The following is a 21,362-nucleotide window of genomic DNA, read 5'->3' on the forward strand; positions in this document are numbered from 1 at the left end:
GGATTATCAGACACTTAAAAATGCTGAACAGTTACATTAGACAGCAAATGATGAGTGAACACAAATATCACAAATGTGACATTCTGCTGAATGCAATGAAGTTTCTAAAAAATAAAAAACTTTTTTGTAGTTTGTGATGTATTAACTGAATACATATTGATAACCGGCGCCTAACCCAAAAGAAAATTCACACAAGATGAAGTAAAGAACATATTTAATTAATGGCACTTAAGTCAATCAGCATTTTTCAAGTTATGTTATGTGAGGAGTCAGCCATGTGGCTGAAAATGCCTTTGAAACCATCACTTTGGTGGGGTGGCGGTGGGGGGAGTACCTCTGGTTCAACTGAACACTGACATATTAATGTCTGACGGGCTGTGGCACATCAAATACACACTTAAAAGCACAAGCAGACAGCTATAAATTAACATGACATAATTGCTCTTTTCTTATGTATGAAACGTTCACACTAAATGATATTTGACTGGTAGAAAAAAATGCAATTTGACTCAGCATTTTGAGACTTCATTTGTGACACAAGACATTTCTTCAGATCTTCTGCCTGAGGTATAAAATACTGAAGAGTGCAGTTTGGTTACATTCAGAATGGAATCTGCCTGGTTAGATTTACTCTTTGAAGTTCAAAGCCTGCATCAAAATTTGAGTTGGCGTAAGCATGTTGATCATGGTCCCCTGACACAGGAGTGGATGTGGAGGGGGCACCGTTGATGACTTCCGCGACTGGAGTGAAAACTAAGCCAGCATCATCCAGCTAAATCTCTGAGGGTGGGTCATTATCTTCATTACCACCTGAATGGACAGCATGGTCAACACAACCTCCTAAGACACTGAAGACTGGAACAGCGGCATACAGCTGGACCTCTGAGAGTTGGTCACAGTGTGCACTTGAATGGACGCCATGGTAAATATCATCTGCTAATTTATCTGCTGCTAATCATCTGCTTAATGAATGTGCCAAATTTCACAACTTTTTACCATACAGTTCTATGGGCTGTCATAGACTCCAATGGCAGAAGAAAGCATAATAATAATAATAACACTAACAAAAACAATGGGGTTCCAGCAACTTCACTGCTTGGACCCTCAAATATAAATGTGGTAAGCCCAGCCCTGATTGGTGTCTTTTGTTTTCTCCTGCCAGTGTGTTGGCCCTATCTGGGTGCACTTGTTCCATCCTGCAACACTCTTATTTTAGTTATTTTAATAATTTTGTTAAATAAAATTTAATTTGAAACCACGACCTCTGGCCCTTGTGTGATTTCCGGACCTGTGTTGGCCTTTGTAGGGCTATTTCCTGGGTTAGAATCCCAGGTGGCGTTGTTGGCAACTCACATCACACATACACACGCATACACAAACACACTCACACCCACTCCCGCTACACAAGCAATGTTTGTTTAACGGTAACAAACTCAGGCTTGTTCGTTCGTTTATCACAGTCTTACCTCAGTCAACTTTTTCCTCTCTCTTCAGTGACAATTCAACTTCACAGTGCATCTCCTGGTTGGCTGGTGATAGATTGGTGTCAAACTGTTAGCCCATACGAGAGGTTCATGCCAAGCTTGAATCAGATCTACCACTAATGAGTTGCCCAATGAGAATCCAGAATCAAAAGATTTTTTTTTTTTTTTTTTACCTCAATAGACGCTGGTGGTGTTAAAGCCTGTTGACAGTCAAGAGACAGACTACAAAACCGCAGGGCATCAAGGCCACTATGGCCTTACAGCAGATATTTTTTTCAAGGGCACAAGGTCAAATTGAGAGAGATTCTTAAAATCTCCTACTGCAGAGTTAGACTTGGATTTAGACTTAGACAGACTTTAATGATCCACGAGGGAAATAACTTTGTCACAGTGGCTTTGTTGAACATAAAGGTAAACACTCTTAAAAAAACAAAAACAAAGATCAAATAAAAAAATTCATATTAAAATAAATTATCTAAGAAAATAAACAGTGCAATCAGTGCAAAATTTACAGAATTGGCAAGCAGTTGGCAAAAAACAGTGTTTAAGATGATGTGGTTATTTGCCCAGTTGCATGGCAACAGCGGCATGGATCATGTCGCTTGTTGTTTCCTTGTCGCTGAGGGAGGGATGAAAACACCAATGGAGCGTGTCAACCATAGAGTCCCGAAGCTGGGCACAGATGTACTGTGGTTGCTACAAACCAGGTCTCCAAAGCCCCTCTCATGACACTCTCCGGGTCCCATCAACTGCATACAGTCCATCCTTTCCACCGCCAAAGACCTCACGTTCCCCATGAATACAGAATACCACCGACCCGACCCACCTCCTCCGCTCCTCCACCTCCAACTCCAGCATGGCATCCCCCACTTCTTCTGAAGTTCAGCGGGAATCACAGGCCTCACTCAGGCAGCTCAAGGGACACGGACAGTGCTAGCAGCTGATCACAGGAACGCCACAGCCAATGGCATCCAAAAACAAAAAGTACAATAAGAAAAAAACTGCCAAAAAACTGGTTCAAAGCAAAGAAAAAACAAGTCAGACAAAAACAACCAATAACACACTAAGAATAACCTAAAAACGGTTTACATCACAGAGCTACTGGTGACATGCAGCCACTCTTTCAGGTGCATTAAAAAAAAAAAAAAAAAAAAAAAAAGAAGTAACCAAATAACCACACCACCACACAGCTACCATACCACCCTGCAGGTGGCTTCAATCTGAGCTTCCGGTCTCCACACTGCCACCAGAGGTCCGCTCTGCTTGTAGTCTGGTTTACAGACCAAGAGGCAGAATAGTCGTTGTCAGTGGTAATATTGACAGTATTACTTGCTTTTATATATCGCTTTTACAGTCGCAGACACATCCACCCATTTGCTCACACAAGCACACACACATTAACACACCAGTGTCTTTCTGCATTCTGTTATATAAACTTAATACATGCTCAAAGTGAGTCAAAAACAGTGAAATGATTGTGAGAGTTTTTGAAAGCATTTAGGTTGCAGTATGAACTCCATTTATTTGCATTAATAACAAATTGCAAAATGTTGATATTTAGTGTTAATTTAAACACAATCTTAAATTAATGACTGTACTAGATGTGTTTTATTATAGTGAAATATGATACTGGAGAACAATGATTATTTTTGTCATTTTAGGCACCTCAATCAATCCCAGCATCATCATGACCACAGACGTTGTCTTACGGTGCATGATGGTTTACCTGGTGCAATCCACACATCAACTCTTGAAAGAGTAGGAGGTACGGTAAAACACATGTTGAAAGAGAAAAAAAGGTTACATCTGAAAGGTCATCTCTCCTTCTTCCATCTGGTATGTTTTGGGAAATCATATCACAATCTGATACCCTAAATGAATTTCTTCAAATTTGGCACAAGCCTTCACCTTGATACAAAAGGTTTACAGACGAAATTTAAAGCTCTAGAGTTGCGACAGACATGTCCAATATTTGATTTTGTTTTGCAACAAAGGAACAACTTAAAGAATGTTTAAGGGTATATCTATGGATAGATCGTCACATTTCTTGTCTAAAGGTTAATGTTTAATTTATACTATGTTTCTGATGTTCCAGGGTCCAGATAGATGGTGTGTCACAGGACCTTACTGTACAGCAGTTGAAAATATACAGCTCTAAGATGGGATCGTCATGGACACATTTTAAGTCTTCAAAAAAACGTTTTTCAAGCTGGATTATTCAAGTATAATATTTGACTTAGTTTGAATACAGCATGAACCCTCCCTTAAATTGTTGTGGTTTTTAAATGTTGTGAAAGATGGTTATGCTGAAATAAAATTTCAAATGTATAAACCGACTTTCCTTGTAATGGTAATCTGTTACATGTCTTAGCACCGTCGTTAGCGGAGATGCTACGATAATGACAACAACATATAGGTGTTTTGATCATCTATTAATGTCTGTTTCTCGATTAAGTTTCTGTGGTAACTTAAAAAATATTAAAATGTTGCTATATCCACTATTCTATTTCACAACTGTCATCGTGCCTGGGATATAGTTTAGAATCATTTAGCATTAATGTGTAATGTCAAACCCTCTCACATTAACATTTTTCTAATAAGGTTATAGGGGTCCATTTTCTCTTTTGTTGTGTTAGGATGCAGTTGCAGACTTTGCAGTATTCTGTGAAGTTCCACTGTGGGTTCAGTGTGTTTCTCCTCATGTCAGTATTTCAGGAGCCTCAATTAATAAACAACTTCACACATAACTGTTAAGACCTACGTCAGTTGAGGACAAAGACTGAGAAAGATACTGTTAATTAGTGTTTATATGCACACTTATAATCAGTGTATTATCGTATTTCTGGATTGTCATATTATTCAAGTGGCCATTTGAAGAGACATGGTTGGCTGATGAAATAGGGGTAAGATGTGCCATGCGTTTTTCATAGATAGTATACTGTGGACATAACGAGAACAGGGAGAGGAAATAAAAGAATAAAAGATTAATTACATCGACATCAGATTTCTGCTGGTGGACAGTCTGTACAGTAAATAGACAGGATATTAGACAGTATAATGATCACCTGTGCACAATGCCTGGCTGCATCGCGTTATCATATTCAGTCTATAGCCTAAGCTGTTGCTTGTTAGCCTGCAGGTTAGCATACATAGCTTGACGTTAATCAAGAAAATGGAGCTTGTTTTCCCGAGATAACGAGATCATTAACTTGAGATCTTGAGAAAACATTAGAAATTAACTCTTTATCACAGGACAATGGAAAAAAATAATAATATGTGAACTCATGGCCGCTAAGGACTTCTGTAAAATCCAACCTATTTCCTTGGTCATCTTTTAATCACATGTACTTAATATTTTTGTTTAAATTTCACTGAATAATTCAATACAATGTCCATTTTTAGTTAATCAATATCTACTCATTTATATAATGTTTGTTGACATAATTTTTTTTAGTAAACACTGGTCACAGTTTTGCAGTGTACACAGGATGACATCGGAAAGTAAATGGACTGCCTGAGGCTTTACTCAAAGTATGCCATTCTGCCGCAACGGTGACCCACCCTACTGCGCCTCGGATTGACTCTGACCTGGAGACAGTAGGCGTTTAAAGTGACCAATCAGAATTGAGGGGCGTTGCCGTGCCATCTCTTCAGTGCCCGCCCACATTGTGTCAGCAAAACTTAGTCACAGAAAGTTACAGCAACCGGACAGTGACAGTGTGCATGTAAAGAGAGACCGTGAGAGCGCAGAGTGGTCTTAATATGCACTGATATGGTTTTTATGCACGTAGGTTTTTGGCTCTAATCCCATATTGACTGCCTAAACACAGTTCACAGTACACACATCAGTATGGTGTGGCACATCATCAGTATGCCCAGGTAGAGCGGGGTGTCCATTAACCGAAGGGTTAGTGGTTCGATCCCCTGAGTGTGCCAAGTGTGTCAAGAAGTGTCCTTGAGCAAGACACTGAACCCCCAGTTGCTCCCAGTGCAACTGGCACTGGTGTGTGAATGTGTGTGTGCTTGTGTGAGTGAATGGGTGGATGTGTCTCTGACTATAAAAGTGCCAAGAAACTGACTAAAAGAGGTAGTGTTTGGCTCAATGAGTAGGGCACCCACCCCATGTGTTGAGGCCACATGAGTTAAGGATGTTGGTCAGCAATTGTTTGATTGATTACCATGATCACTTACCAGATTCAGGTGAGAAAAAGTCTAAATGAACCAATCATTCAACTCCACAGCAATTGAATCAGTGCGTTTACATGCACATGAAAAAAACAAATTACTGCCTTAAGCGGTCTATAACAGGAGAACTTAAGTGCATGTAAACACGTTACTCCGATTAAAATCGGAGTTCTCATTATACGATTGAGACACCCAGATTGGAATTTGATTTTCTCTGGTATGTATACGGTAGCGGATTGGATAATGTATGTGCGCATGCTCTACAACCACTACGTTGGTGTGTGACCCTGGAACAAAAACACCCAAGAAAGCCCGTCGAAGAAGAAGAACACTGCTATAGCCCACTGCAGACATTTTGATTGCTATTTGTTTAAATTCACAGTACATGGAGCAAAACAAGTACAATCAGGGAGGGATAGCACATACTAGAGAGATGCATGTAAAGACAGAGAACAACTTTGATGTTGATGACCAAACCCAAGCAACAGGGTTTTAAGATGTTTCATGCGTTTTAGGAGACAAATATGTTGCCCCCAAAAAGTTGAAGGTGTCACAGTACCTACAGGATAAGTTTGCAAAGCACTGTATGGACGACATTCTGATCCTAGAATTGTACCCATTGAAATAGAGGGCCTTTTTCATTCTGACAAACATCCTAAACAACTCCTCTCACTCCCTGCATGTCACTATTGGAACCTTAGCTTCTTCAGTCATTGAACATTGTCCCCACAGTGCAAGAAGGAGCACTAACAGAAGTCCCGTGTAATACAGAGTTTTTAACCTCAACATATCTTCGCACTGCTGCGGAGTTTCTGTCACACATAGAGACCCAAGGACCCTCTACACCTTCATCTCATGGAATGTTCATATTCATATCATCATTTTGTGCAGTATTTGTTTCTTCTCAAGTACAATACCTACTGGAGTGTCAGTATTCGTGATTATGATTATGTCAGTATTGTATATTGTATCTTTTTTGTTTTAATTTAATTTAGGTTAAATAAAATGTCGGTTTTCATCTGACTTTGCCTAGTCATTGTGCTTGGTACAGCAACTTTAGGCTAAATAATTCTTGTTCCTTTAAATGTAATCATTATTATTATTATTATTATTATTATTATTATTATTATTATTATTATTATTATTATTATTATTATTATTTATTTATTTATTTATTTATTTTAACTTATCTATTTGGTGGCTTCTTTGTATTTTTGCGTGATCTTGCGCAGCCCATGAAAAAAATGATTTGATCTTAAAATTATTTTATTCGGATTTTATCTTAACCTTTTAATATTAAATCTGACTCAAATAATGATAAACGTTGTAAAATTACTGAAAGCGGATATTGCTTTTATTGTGAAGGACTATTGTTGCCTGTTTCGTAATGCTCAGAATACACACGCACCTGGGGATGAGGACTAGCTGCAGTGTGTTTTCCGAAGGGGAGACTGGCTTTACCGCCGTGGAACACACAACTGATAATTAATTTAATTGCCTTAAAACATTCCTTTAAAAAGCTTTTGAGTGTCACTTTCGACCCATATTGAGTCTGACGCGAGGGCTTAGCGTGTTTCGGTTTGAGTCCAGACATCAGCAGCGCTTTGCCCCTTCTGTTCATTTTACATTCGCGACACTGCTGCAGCACTGGTCGAAGAGGACCAAAGCTCTGCAGCGCACTGAAGACAAGGATTTCACCGTCGTGTTCTTGATGGACAGAGGTAGGAAACAGCAGCCACCCAATATCCATGTCTGACTGTGCGATATGGCAGTACATTTTCTATCAGCACATATATTGTTTTGTGTCAGAGGCATTATAACAAAATTTCACTTTAGTAAGGTATTGTATTTAAGATGGTATGTAAATAAATGGTCTTTATACCAGAGTAGTAGCTTATCTCAGGTGATGCCTTACATACAACATTTACACTGACAGATGCTATAATAGATATTTTGAATGGTATTATTCTTAATTTTTCGCTCGGGGAAAAAGCATTGAGAACCCCTTTTACATTGGTGTTGAGTTTGAGATTGAGACCTGATATTTTATTTTTGTATGAGATGTGAAAATATCCTGAATTGACACCTTTTTATTTATTGGCAGGGAACGTGAGATAATCCAAGATGTGGCTTTGTTATTTATGCTGTAGCTGAACCAGCCTTATGTCTTTTTAGTTTTACACGCTACACTGTCCAAATCAATTATTTATCAATACCATATATGATAAATAATCCAAAAACTCTTCTCTTGAATGAAGTCACAATTTTGCTTCGTCTCCTCCATGGGACCACAGATTTCAACATGCTGTTCTGCCACTGCAGGACTGAAGTGCATGGCATGTATTTTCAGCCTGCTCAGGTTGAAGTAGCTGTCTTAATATTACAGTTTTATTGCTGTCATGCAGTGAAGTAAAAAAACAAAACAAAAAAAGACAATCACATTATACACAAACCAAATGGAGTTATATTGTTGTAACACCAATACTGTAACATGTATCACGGAGTTTAACTTTGTTACCAGCGATTTGTATGAACCGTTTGAAATCTGAACATTTAAAAAAAAAAAAAAACAAAAAAAACAACAGGTACAACAATGCAGCGAAGAACTGAAAGGCACGGGCACAGACTCAACACACACATTCACACAAACACACACTCCACATCTACCAGAAATACTGATAACTAGCACAAACCAAACAGATGAACCTAAAAAACCATTGCCAATAACAGATTTTTATAATGCACTTCAACTCATATTTATGTGTATGTATGTTTATTATTATTGATTACCAGCTTGTTATCTGCATATTATTGTTACTATTATCAACGAAGTTGACTTTAATCTAATAGTCTATTGTCCTACCTTGTCTTCTCTGAATCTTGTTTTATTATTGTTTATATATTGTTTTATGTGCTCACTTGCACACATGCATACATACAGTAATATTTGTTATGTTTTCATTGTTTATATGAAAACTTCCTTGCACACTTACACAACCTCCCCCCCCCCCTTTTTTTTTACATATTTATTTATCATTACCTTCTTCCCCTCTATATAATGTCATCTGTGGCTATAGCTCAGTAGGTAGAGCGAAGGGTTAGCGGTTCGATCCCCCGAGTGTGCCATATGCCGAAGTGTCCTTGAGCAAGACACTTGTTGCTCAGTTGCTCCCAGTGCAACTGGCACTGGTGTGTGAATGTGTGTGTGCTTGTGTGTGAGCGAATGGGTAGATGTGTCTCTGACTGTAAAAGGGCTTTGAGTACCCTTGAGTAGGTAGAAAAGCGTTACATAAAAGCAAGATCATTTACCATTATAATAATGTGTTTTTTTTTCTGCTCCACTCTTTGTATGTGTGTGTATGTTCATGTGTATATCTGTGTATCAGAATCAAAATTACTTTATTGATCCCAGGGGGAAATTACTTTCATTACAGCAGCTCCTACTCAAAGTGCAGCAGTGTTTTTTTTTTTTTTTTTTTAATTCTAATTTTCATTAAATTCAACAGAATTGTTTCAGGGGATACAATATTATTAGGATGGATTCACAGCGAAAGACAGTTAGCCCTCTAGTCTCCGGTTAGGGTAGTATTGATGATAATAATAATACATAATAATAATAACAATAGTAATAATAATAATACATGTAAAAGAAAAAATAAAATGACATACATAATCTACAAAAAAAAAAAACAGAAAAAAAACATACACACACAGACTCACAAACATTGACAAAACAGAGGGGACTTAACATTTAGAGGCAATGAGGTGAGAGAGCCAGTGGCAAAATCAACTTAGAGCATATTTTTCAAAGACTCAGCGGTACCATGCCAGGTGTTAAGGGTGCTTTCATTAGCACCGTTAATCCGAGCTGTTGAAAGCGCCACGTATATGACGTCCAAAAGGGAGAGAGTCCAAGATTGAATAGTTAAGAGAATGAGGTGGCTTCCATAGAGTTGCAATCATTTTCTTGGCTGCTGTCAGTCCAGAAAAGTTGACTTGCTTTTTGAGTTTAGAAATATTGAGGAATGACATATCATTAAGAAGTGTATCAAGTCAGTTGGTTGAAGTCCAGCGACAGGAAGTAACCCACAGCTCGCAGGATATCAGCATCCCTAACGTTGAGGCAGGTACTAGCACGGAGGCAGAACAAGAGCGCAGTCAGCCAAGGAGGGAGAAGATCAGTGGTAAGAAACCAAGGATGAAGTGGCCAAGCGCAGCTGAAACTAGGAAGTGGGAAGATATCAATAATGATTTGGCCAGTGCGTTAGGTGAACTAAAAGGGACGGTAGAGAATAAGTTGGAGAGGATAGGAGATATAATCTACGATTATGGTAAGGAAAGATTTGGCATTAGTGAGAAGCGGAAGGAACCACAAGGAGAAGTAGTTAGGTCTAGGCGTCAGCAGGAAATTGATAGACTTATACAGGAGAGGAGATTGCTTAAGAGGCAGTGGATGAAGGCCACAGAGGAGGAGAAGAAAGGCATTAATTGCTTACAGGCTGGTGTGAAGGAACAACTGGCAGCATTAAGAAGAGCGGAGAGCATTAGGAAAAATAGGAGAAAGAAAGAGCGGGCGAGAGTAGCATTCTATAGGGACCCATTTAGATTTGTGAAGTCACTATTTAGTAAAGAGAAGAATGGGAGCCTGCTGGTGCCAAAGCAGGAACTTGAGGAGTAATTTGTGGAGGTACATAAAGATAAGGAAAGGTTTAGGAAGATGGCACTCCCCTCTGATTTCCACCAATCGGAGAAATAGGCAAGCAGTGTGATGTTAGCCCACCAAGGTGGAAAGAGGTTCAGGAGGTGGTGAGGCGCGCAAGAGCCTCTTCAGCCCCTGGACCTAATGGAGTCTTGTATCGGCTGTATAAAAGTGCACCAGATGTATTGAGATTTTCTGTGGAAATTGATGAAGGTAGTTTGGAAGAAACAGGTCATCCCTAAGGCATGCCGTAGAGCAGGGGGGATTTTCATTCCCAAAGAGAAGAGCTCAGAAGAGATAAGTCAGTTTAGACCAATCGGTTTGCATAATGTTGAGGGGAAGGTCTTCTTCAGTGTTGTGGCACAGAGGCTGTCTAAGTACTTGGAGGGAAATGGCTTGATTGATACGTCAGTGCAAAAGGCTGGAATCCCCAGCTTTTCTGGGTACTTAGAGCACACCAGTATGATTTGGCACCAAATCCAGTTAGCAAAGCGAGAAAAGAGAGACCTGCATGCGGTATTTCTAGACCTGGCTAATGCGTTTGGTTCAGTTCCTCACAGTTTGTTATGGGAAGCTTTTGATTTTTTTTAGAGTTCCAGGCAGTATTAAAGACCTAGTCAAAGCGTACTTTGCAGATATACAGCTCTGCTTTAGAACAGCAGAGTATACTACAGCATGGAAGTAGCTAGAGGCAGGCATCATGGCAGGGTGTATAATCTCTCCACTAGCCTTTACAATGGCATTGGACGTGATTATTAGGGCCTTGAAATGGGTGGTAGGTGGAGAAAAGCTGCATGGAGGGCTTCGTCTCCCCCCAGTTAGGGCCTCCATGGATGACATGATGACTGTGACGTCTACTGCTCCATGTACTAGCAGACTGTGTGATAAGTTAAACAGCAACTTGCAGTGGGCTAGGATGAAGGTGAAGCCGAGTATCTCAGTTGTTAAAGGTAGTAGATAAGAAATTTGTTATTAATGAGGAGGTTATTCCCACAGTGAGAGAGAAGCCAATGAAGAGTCTGGGAAGGTGGTATGACGCAAGTCTCAGCGATGCAGCACAGTTTGAAGGATTGAGACAAGAAATGATTCAAGGCATTTCAAGAATAGACTGGTCAGGGCTCCCAGGAAAGCTGAGATTATGGTGCATGCAATTTGGGTTATTGCCACGACTAATGTGGCCACTGACAGTGTTTGAGGTCCCTCTGACAAAGGTTGTGAAGCTTGAAAGGATGATTCATTCATTGGTGCTTGGTGTCCCACGCTGCTTAAGCGGTGCAGCCTTGTATGGGAAAGGCATACTGGGGCTCCCAGTAACTACTCTAACAGAGGAGTTTAAGTGTGCTAAGGATAGACTGGAGATGACTCTTACTCAGTCAAAAGATCCAGTAGTCAGGCGGACAGCCCCCACAGTTAAAACAGGGTGGAAGTGGAACCCAAGAGATGTGGTTCAGGAGGCACAGGCAGCCCTCAGGTTTAGGGATATCATGGGGCATGTGCAGCAAGGGCGTGGAGGCCTGAGACTGTGTGCAGGGAACCTCTGTGGAGCAAGGTATCCGCGGAGGAAAAGAAGAAGATGGTAGTGGAGGAAATTCATAGGCAAGAGGAAGTAATGAGATGCACGAAGGCAGTGTCGCAGGCTAAGCAAGGACAGTGTAGATATATGGAAAGTGTTGTGGAGAGAGCTGTGGAGCATGAAGGCTAGTAGGATTAGATTTATGATAGGGGCAATTTATGATGTGCTGCAATCTCCCCAAAACCTAAACCAGCAGTTAGGGGAGGATGCTGCCTGCCCACTTTGGTGTATGTACGCTTAGCCATATTCTGACAGGTTGTAGGGTTAGTCTCTCTCAAGGGAGATACACCTGGCGCCACAACCAGGTTCTGAAATGCTTAGCAGCCGCAAAGAATATGTCCCTGGCAGCGGAGCGAACGAGCCAGTGGTTGTGGCTACGGAGGGAGCACGCTAACTGGGGAGCATGCTAAAGATAAGGCTAGCTATGTGCTAACATTAGGATGCAGGGAATGAGACAAGGTCTGTTACCTGCAGAAAATGGTCCAATTTGGACACCATACCCTTAGCTATGTTTTGTTAAGTTAAAAATGTCAGAGTGGGTGGGCAGGTAAAGACCATTGCCAGGGTACGCCATGTGCTCTAGGCACTGACCTTAGCTGTAAGTAAAACAAAAAAGTGGAACCTGGCAGATCGAATGCATCCTTAATATCAGCAAAAGAGAGTAATTCAAAATCATTATAATTGTCTTTTAAGTAGTGAAAACCCCTCTGTTCCCACTAGGGTGCAGAAATAGGTCTTCCATCAATCAGAAGTGCCTTATTTTTGAAAATTGGAGAAAAGGTGTGCCACTTGCAGGAAAGATAACAGTGTGTTTCCACGAATCTCCACACCAGCACGAGATGAGAGATAATGGGGCCAAGTATTTGACACAGTGTTTTAGAAATGTTGCTAAAGAGAACATATTGAAGTGTCCATGACTGAACTATACTGCTCTCTACCATGCACCAAGAGACAGAGCAATGACAATCAAACCAGGAGAGCACTTGGATGATGTTGTGGTTTATAGTGACTCTTGGTAGCACCATGATCAATGCATCAGAGTTCTGTTTGACCGTCTGGCCCACACTTGCCTGACCATTAATGTAGCAAGGTGTGAGTTTGCAAAAACAACTGTCACCTACCTGGGCAAAGTGGTCGGGCAAGGTCAGCTGCGCCCAGTGAGAGCAAAAGGGTTGGCAGTTGCTAATTCCGTGTTCTGACAACTAAGAAAGAACACTCTCTGGGTTTTGAAAAAAAAATTCTCCTCAGTGGCAGCTCCACTTACATCTCTTCTGAGCTCAAAGGTTAAACTTGAGTGGTTTCCTCATTGTCAGAAGGCTTTTGAGTCAGTGAAGTCATTGTTGCGTGCTGCCTCTGTTCTAGCAGCTCCAAGGATGGACCAACCATTCACTCTCTATGTGGATGCTAGTGCTGTCCTCATGCAGGTGAACACAAATGGTGTTGACTGCCCAGTGAGTTTCTTCTCTAAAAAGTTCAACACACATCAGTTAAATTATTCCATAATCGAAAAGGGAGCACTGGCTCTAATCTGGGCATTGATACATCTTGAGGTTTATGTAGGGGGAGGAGTAACACCTTTAGTGGTGTATACGGACCATAACCCTCTGACTTTTCTCCACTCTCTCCAAAACCCAAATCAGCAACTTATGCATTGTTGTCTTTTAATTTAGCTATTTCATTTAGATATTCGCCATGTGAAGGGAACTGACAATATGGTGGCAGATGCCATGTCACGAGCAGTTACTATGTAGTTTAACTGGTGTCTACCTCCTGAGCTAATGCCGTCCTCTTTCCTTCTTTCATGCTGTTTTTTGGGTGGAGCTGGGAGGGTCTGCTTCATGTACCTGCCCATGTACACTCGGCTTCTAAAAGGGCATAAGAGACGTCCCTTCTTAGTCTCTCGCTCTCTCTGCGAGGCCTTTTGCATCCTCCACAGCCTGTTCCTTTGTTCGGTTTGTTACTTCCATCCAGTCACAGCTGATGTTATTCATTTTGTTAAGTGTCCTAATTTTGAATTAGCTAAATAAACTACTTTAATGGCTTTTTCTGTGTGTGGCCTTGAGCCTGGCGGTAACAACGTGCATGTAAGCGCACTGATAGAAAAAGTATTATGAGAGATTGAAAAACAGGAGCTTGGTGCCCAAGAGGAGAAAGTACAAGTTAGGAACTTGGTGCAAGAGAGAATAAAGTAGAGGACATGTCGTCTGTGCATCATTCCCCATCCGCCTAGACCTATAGCAGCATAACTTAAGTCCAGCCCTAACTTTATGAAAAAGGAGAGTCTTAAGCCTGACCTTAAAAGGTAGAATGAGTGTCTGCCTCCTGAACCCAAACTGGGAGCTGGATCCACAGGAGAGGAGTCAGATAGCTGAAGGCTTTACCCCCTGTTCTACTTTTTGAAAAGAATCACAAGTAGTCCTGCCCTTTGAGATCGTAGTGACCGCTGGGACAATATGGCAGTGGTGGAGCCAGAAATGTTTTATTGAGGTGGCCAGGGTGAGACTATTACTCACATAGGGGTGGCAATAAGTAGATACCTGAAATGTCTTAGATGACTGTTTTCATTATTATAACTATGACTGTAGTTGTTTTAGTCTCTCTTTTACTGTGACCTTACAACAGTAGGTCTGTTACCATTCCTATGAGTTGAATCGTTAACAGGAAATCTCCAGAAATTTTAATATTAATAAACCTATATCAGTGTCCCCTCAACATTTAGCTGTTGTTTTTTCTTTAACTATTTTTATTAATTAAAATTAATTAATTTATCAACAACTCAGTAATGTTCAAGCAGCAGCCAGATATGTGTGCAGCTTTTTGCACTCAGCCTGTCGTTTTAAAAAAAAAAGTTTTAGTCTTTAATTGTTAAGTCAAAAAGTCGGAAAACATCTTGTTTTGAGTCATATGTCATATGAAAGATAAACCATCTTGTTTCAGGAATTAGACTTACTTGATTTAAGAAAATATATATTGTTTATAAAAAAGCCATAAGTTTCAACGGATTTTGACAAAAACTCATCAGATAGTGACTTTCTGGAGTCTCTGCTGTTTGCCTCATGGTAATCACAAGACTAGGGATTCCCAGAATGTTGAAGTATTCCTTCAATCAAAATAAAACTCCAACAAAATTGAATAAAATACAATGATACACAAATCCATGATTTTCTGTTCAGTTCAGTTTCATAAAATTAATTTCTGCCATAAATCCCTGTTTTGGAAATGGTAGCAGTCTATGGTTCAGCAGTGGTCAGGCTGTACCGCTATTTTACCTTACTGCGCAGCCCTCATTAAAGATTAAACGAAAATGAGAGATGGGACACTCCATGGCTATTTCCATCTCTGAAAAACATCGTGTTTTATTCAGAATCTAAGTGAGCATAATACGTTCACCTGTTTTTTTAAGAACTTCATCGTGTTTGGTTGAAAGTTGAACATGCGCAGTAGCGAACACAAAGGAGAAGAACAGCAGTACTGCTCTCTGGAGGAAACGTTACAGGTACGTAAAAAAGCAGCCTCGTCTGAGACGTTTTGAATTCGTATTTCATCGCAGGTAAAGTTGTATCACAAATCCCGTGTTTTTAGTCACATACGTTTTAAATATTATCCATGTGTAAGTGTGTATTTGTTGTGTACACTGTTGCAGCCGAGCACGAGCTAACGTTACCTGAGCTAACTTTAGCTAAAACCGCTAACAGCATGGTCGAACTTAGTGTCGCCACGGTGTCGACTTTAAGAGGTAGTGTTGTCAAATATACATTTTGCACGTAGTTATTGTTTTATTTTTACGTCATAATTCCGAATTCTGAACTGTTTTTAATGAATTTGGTTTTATTATAAATTGGATAATTTGAGCATGATACTGGTTACTTGTTTCAATTAAATACAGTTACTGGGGTGGATCTACTCAATTCTATACTAAAACATTAACCTTCTGAATAGCCACAACTTATAATGTAAATTATTTAGAATTTATGCTTTTGAGTTTCTCTAAAATTGTAGATTGCTATATACATTCTGTATATTTGAATTAAAATCGCTTCAGAATTAAAAGAATTAGGACCGATTACGATGTTTAATTCACCACTCTGATATGGTGATGCATAGTCCACTGAGGTATTTAATCTATTGTTAATGCACTAACTAGTCTGCGCTAGCCAGCTGTTTCAGTTTGGTCAATGGCACTAATTCATCTTGCAATGTGTGTCTTACATTATCTCACAGCTGCAAACATAAGTGAAGAAATGATCAGCACTCTGTCTCATGAAGACCTGTGGGACCTTTTCCCAGAACCAGAGAACTTCTTGCGACGAAAAGAGCTCAGATACATACATACTGTGAGCCAAAACATGACTGGTGCTACGGTCGTACACTTTATGCTGTGTGCAGTCTCAGTGTAACTGACTAACTGCACTGTATTGGAAAAACTGTTTACTCCTGCATTTCAGAGCTAAAAAAGGCATGTTCTTTTTTATGCAGAGAAAATAAAATATTTGTTTGTTTAATGCAAGACTTGTTTTCATTCAAGTAGGTGGTTGTCTTAAATCTAGAACAGTATCATTATTAGAACTTGAATTGAGATGAATTATGATGATTATTATTACGCTTCTAATAAATTTTGTTAACAATATTCTCTGTGTATGATTTTAAATGTATTGATTAAGATAAAAGCTAATCATAACTCTTGAATTAAGAAGAATTGTCTTGTAAAGTTGCTCTGGATTTATTTAATTTTTTCACTCAATTTGTGTAAAAAAAAAAGTTAAATAAGAATTAAAAAGCTAGTTTTGAGATTATTTGACTTGTATACAGTACTTGGAATGAGTGTTTCGCCACTTATTTTAAGATATTTCTCACTTGCCTAATATGTATTTATTCTTATTTTAAGAAATCTTACCAAGTGTGATTATCTTACTGCGCAGGCAGATTATTTCACTTAATTTTAGTCTATATCTGCTCAAACCAAGTATTTATTTCTTATATTAAGACTATTCATTTTTGCAGTGTACTGCTTTTAATTCATACTGTGTCTAGTTTCAAGAATGGGGGTGGGAGATGCATGGAGATAATCATCTGTTGTTTTAAGTGTACAGTGAGTGTTGTAACAGTCAGATCAGATCAAATTTCACTATGTATACATTCTTTGGTTTTTGACTAAATACCATTCAATTGTAATTGCGTTCCAGTTATTTTGCAGCATCACATGTTATTTCAGTTTAGCAGTAATTACTAGCAGTATTCTTTCTCTCAGTATATGATTTATTGTATACTTTTAACAATTTCTATAACAATAACTATGTAATTTCACTGAATGTTCTAATTCTGATATTGTATTCATTTAAGTGAATTTCTGTAAATGCATGGTTTTGACTTTATTTTCCCCTAAGTAATATACATGCATTGATTGTTTGTGTATATGTGTGTATGTAGAATGCCATCGCTGGCAGAGCAGCTGCACAACCTGCGAAGTCGGACTCAAGTGTGTCTGTACTCTGGGGGCACAGTGGTGGAGATGCGGGCTGGAGTGATGGCCATGGCTAGTTTGCCTTTACCACCCTGCTCCAAATACTGCCACATTGCTGCAGAGACCATGGTCATAGAAAATAGCTTTGGTAGCAACAGAAAGGAGGTGAGAGTAAAGACGTACAGAACCACAGGTTCACACCTACAATGTTAATTACATTTTTCTTATACTGACACACTGCAGCAATGCTGTTAACTGTATATTGTTAGCAATGGATATTGGAACTATTATTGATCATTGATCAACATTACTGATAAAAACATGGAGGCTAAGAAATGTGAGACTAATGGGTTAATTCACACTGTGATAATGACCTTTTTTCATGTCACAGACTGTACAGAATGCTCAATTCAATTATATTTATATAGAGTCAATAACAATGCAAATTGTCTTAAGATGTTTTACAATACCTGGTCTGAAACCTGGCCTGAAAGCATCAGGGCGCACACAAAGGTGACGATGGAAAAGCGAAACTCTCTTTTAACAGGAAGAAACGTTGATCAGAACCCACCTCGTATGGAGGGACCCATCTGCTTGAGGTCAAGGACAGAAGAAGATAGAAGAGAGCAGCTAATTATGATACATATAGAGTATAGCTGACGATGTTGCATGAGCTATGGCGGATAGAGTGGGGATGGGGGGCAGGAACATGAAGAGAGATGCACACAGCTATTAAAATGGAATTCAGTAGTGGCACACAAATGCAGCAGTAATAAAGAAGCAATTAGATAAGAAGTTAGAGCACAGGAAAGAGAGTGAAAAGTAGAGGACCAGTGCTCAGTGCATCATCCCCAAACTGTCTATAGCTCTATAAGGATGGCTCAGTGTTACCTGGGCCAATCCAAACTGTAAGGTTTATCCAAAAGGATAAGAGGGAGGATCCTTGGTGCAGCATTTTGAATTAATTGGAGGCTTTTTAAAGAACTATTTGGGCAGCTAGACAGGAATAAATTACACTCAACTCTGTGCAATATCCAACAGTCATTATCTGTGCAATTTAATACTTAGTTGTGTTTTTGTTCGGACAACATACTTTGCATCTGTGAATGTACATTTGTTATGCTCTGTGTTTTTAATTATTGTAATGCTACTGACCATATCCCTGTAAAGTGAAAATAGAACAGTAAATTGTTCTATTTATTACAAACACAATACAGTTAAATGGTCAAAAATGTTTCAGGTTAGTTTAGGTCTACCTCAAAATGTTGTGTTTGCACACAATGACTGCACTAAATTTTCAGTAAGGTGTTACAGTGCTCCTTAGTAATACAAGTTAGCCCTGAGATATAAGACTTGCTGCACTAGATTTACTTTACAAAGATGTCTGAAGGTGTTTTACTGTCATATATAACTACTACATTATAGTTCCATTCAGATTAAATATAAAATTTCACATATAAATCCAGAGTCGGCTGAGAGCGCAGTAAATAATGCTGGTGTGGTTAAGTGCTTGTTTCTAATTTAAATTTAATTTAATTTGGCCCTAAAATCGTTCTAACTTTAACTTTTCTGCTTGTCTATTTCTTCTGCAGACTCTTGCATCTCTTCAGCGTTTGTCTACAGCACTGAACATCTTGGAAAAGTACGGCTGTAATTTGACAAATCCCAACAGGCCAAAGTACTGGAGGACAGTGAAACACAACAACCCGGTTTTCAGGGCCACCGTTGATGCTATTCAGGTATCAAAAACAACATACTCATGACCAGGGCAGTACACAGGGCCCAAAAAATACTGAGGTCATTAGTCAGAACTTCTAGGCGGGTATGGGGGCATGCACCCCTGGAAATTTTAATATCATTATTTAAATCTGGCCATTTTCAGAGTCTTAAAGAGCAAAAACATCATCATTGTGACTTTTGAATAGGTTTAGTTTGTTATCAGAGAATATCACCCTCATCCTAAATGATTTGCAAATGAATCCCATTTTAAAACTGGAGAATGAATTTCATCAAGTCATGGATTAGGAATAAAAAGGAAATCAAGGAACGACCTGTCTAATTTGAACCCGAGTGGTGTTCAGTTATTGGACTTCTGTGCAAGTCACAGTCTGTCCATAACTAACACCATGTTTGAACATAAGGTTGTTCATCAGTGCTCTTGGTACCGTGACGGCTACCTCCACTGAAGTGGAGTGATGGCAGATCTAGCCTTGCTGGAAGATATCCCTGTCTGTGCATTCAGGAGAGAGCGCATCTTCAGGGGCCGTCAAAACATGTTTGACTAAAGTGAAGAATGGTTTATGAGCCGTTTCTGATTGCCAAGGCATGTTTTGCTGGAGCTGTGCAATTCCCTGGAGCCGCATCTCCATCCCCCGACACACTGCTCTCATCCTGTACCTCCTCAGGTATAAGTCCTGTCCGCCCTCAGTTTCCTGGCTACAGGTACATTCCAGAGGGAAACAGCGGGTCGGGCTGGGATTTCACAACCCATTCTGACCCACTCCAGCCATGTCATCCCAAAGGTAAATTATACCTTAAATGGCATCATAAAACAATTGCCAATCTTCTTAACATTCCCTTATGACGAACAATGCTGGAGTGAAGTGTAGAGGAGTTTTTATAGCATTGCTGGAATGCCAAATACTTTTGGAGCGATAGACTGCACCCATGTGCGCATTAAAGCTCCATCCTGTGCAGTTCATGAATAGAAAGAACTACCACTCAATCACCGTGCAGGTCATCTGTGACGCTGACTGCTGCATCCTTAGCGTTCTGGCAGTGTGCAGATTGCTGTTCGTGGACACGCGCCTGTCAATTTGTGTCATGAATCCGACGGTGATTTTGCGCAAGTATTTTTATTTTTTTGCGAGAATAAGAACATTTCTGCGCACATATTAGTGAATGAGGCCCAATATTATAAGCCTGCTTTTGAGCCTGTGCAGTTTTGGGTCCTTGAACGCATATTTTTATTAGCACCACATCACGACTTTATATTAATTTTGGACTAAATAAGTATGAGATCTTCACAACACTGACATGATACCTTAAGCATTCTGAAATCCAGTGACAGTGTCTCTTCATCTGCAGAGGTTCACTCATTATGACATATACATGCATACATGAATCAACAGAACTTGTACGGACATTTGAAAGGACATGCCAAGCCTGTTATTTCAAGAAAATGTACAGAACTAACTGTATCATCTTCTGGTGGCTTCAAAAGTGCAACTATGTCCCTAGATGCTGCAAGAAAATTCTAAGTCAGATAGTACAATATTGTCAAGTGTGTTTAATCTGTAGTGGAAGCTGCTACTTCCTGTTGTTTGGGCTCGGAGTCCATCATGGTCCCTCCCTGGACCCCTCCTTTTATTAAGATCCACTGCCAGCTCATCTGCTGGAATCAGCTCCTGGGTGGGAGGACCATTCCCTGTGTCAGTTTTATGTGCTTTTTTTCTTTACCGTTAAAATCATACAGAAATTCATTGTCAGCAGACTGCAACATATTCTTGTATTTGGTTTTCACCTGCTGTCCACTCCTAAGTTTGTTCTTTAAGAAAGATGGTGGATGAAACAGAACACAATGTGGGGAAATAAATTCAGTAGAAGAGTAGATCATTTCTTTGAACTTAATTATAGCCTACATAACATAAGTATACATAAGAGTAACATGTACTTCTGTGTGCCACATTAAAGCAAAACACAACTATTGATTGATGGACTAATGAGCTCCACATCGTATCAATAAAAAAATAAATAAATGGATAAATAAATAACATTTATGTCATATATTTAGGTATTTATTTATTTATTTATGTATTTTTTACTGTGTCGGAATCGGTCCTCCATAGGATGGACTTTTTTACTGTGATGGTGAGTAAATGTTGTAGAATAATCTCACACTAGTGGTAAAACAGGTTTGCATGGCCCCGTGTTAGCACTGCCTGCTGATTTGGAAATCCG

The 21,362-nt window shown here is 39.5% G+C and overlaps 1 protein-coding gene across 3 annotated transcripts in view; it reads left to right on the top strand.

Annotated features, from left to right (window-relative positions):
* Positions 1-7,070: 7,070 nt before the first annotated feature.
* Positions 7,071-21,362, top strand: part of LOC125010773 (E3 ubiquitin-protein ligase RNF31) — a 66,664-nt gene continuing 52,372 nt past the window's right edge. Inside the window, exons 1-4 of one of the 3 annotated variants that reach the window (XM_047589584.1) lie at positions 15,413-15,437; positions 16,163-16,275; positions 17,369-17,567; positions 18,995-19,141. In XM_047589584.1, coding sequence (XP_047445540.1) covers positions 16,202-16,275; positions 17,369-17,567; positions 18,995-19,141 — 420 coding nt within the window. In that variant the 5' untranslated portion in view covers positions 15,413-15,437; positions 16,163-16,201. Of the gene's footprint in view, positions 7,391-15,412; positions 15,438-16,162; positions 16,276-17,368; positions 17,568-18,994; positions 19,142-21,362 lie in introns of those variants that run through there. The other 2 variants (XM_047589583.1, XM_047589585.1) reach the window with 2 other exon arrangements.

This window comes from Mugil cephalus, chromosome 7 (assembly GCF_022458985.1).
Source record: "Mugil cephalus isolate CIBA_MC_2020 chromosome 7, CIBA_Mcephalus_1.1, whole genome shotgun sequence".
NCBI classification, from domain to species: Eukaryota; Metazoa; Chordata; class Actinopteri; order Mugiliformes; family Mugilidae; genus Mugil; species Mugil cephalus.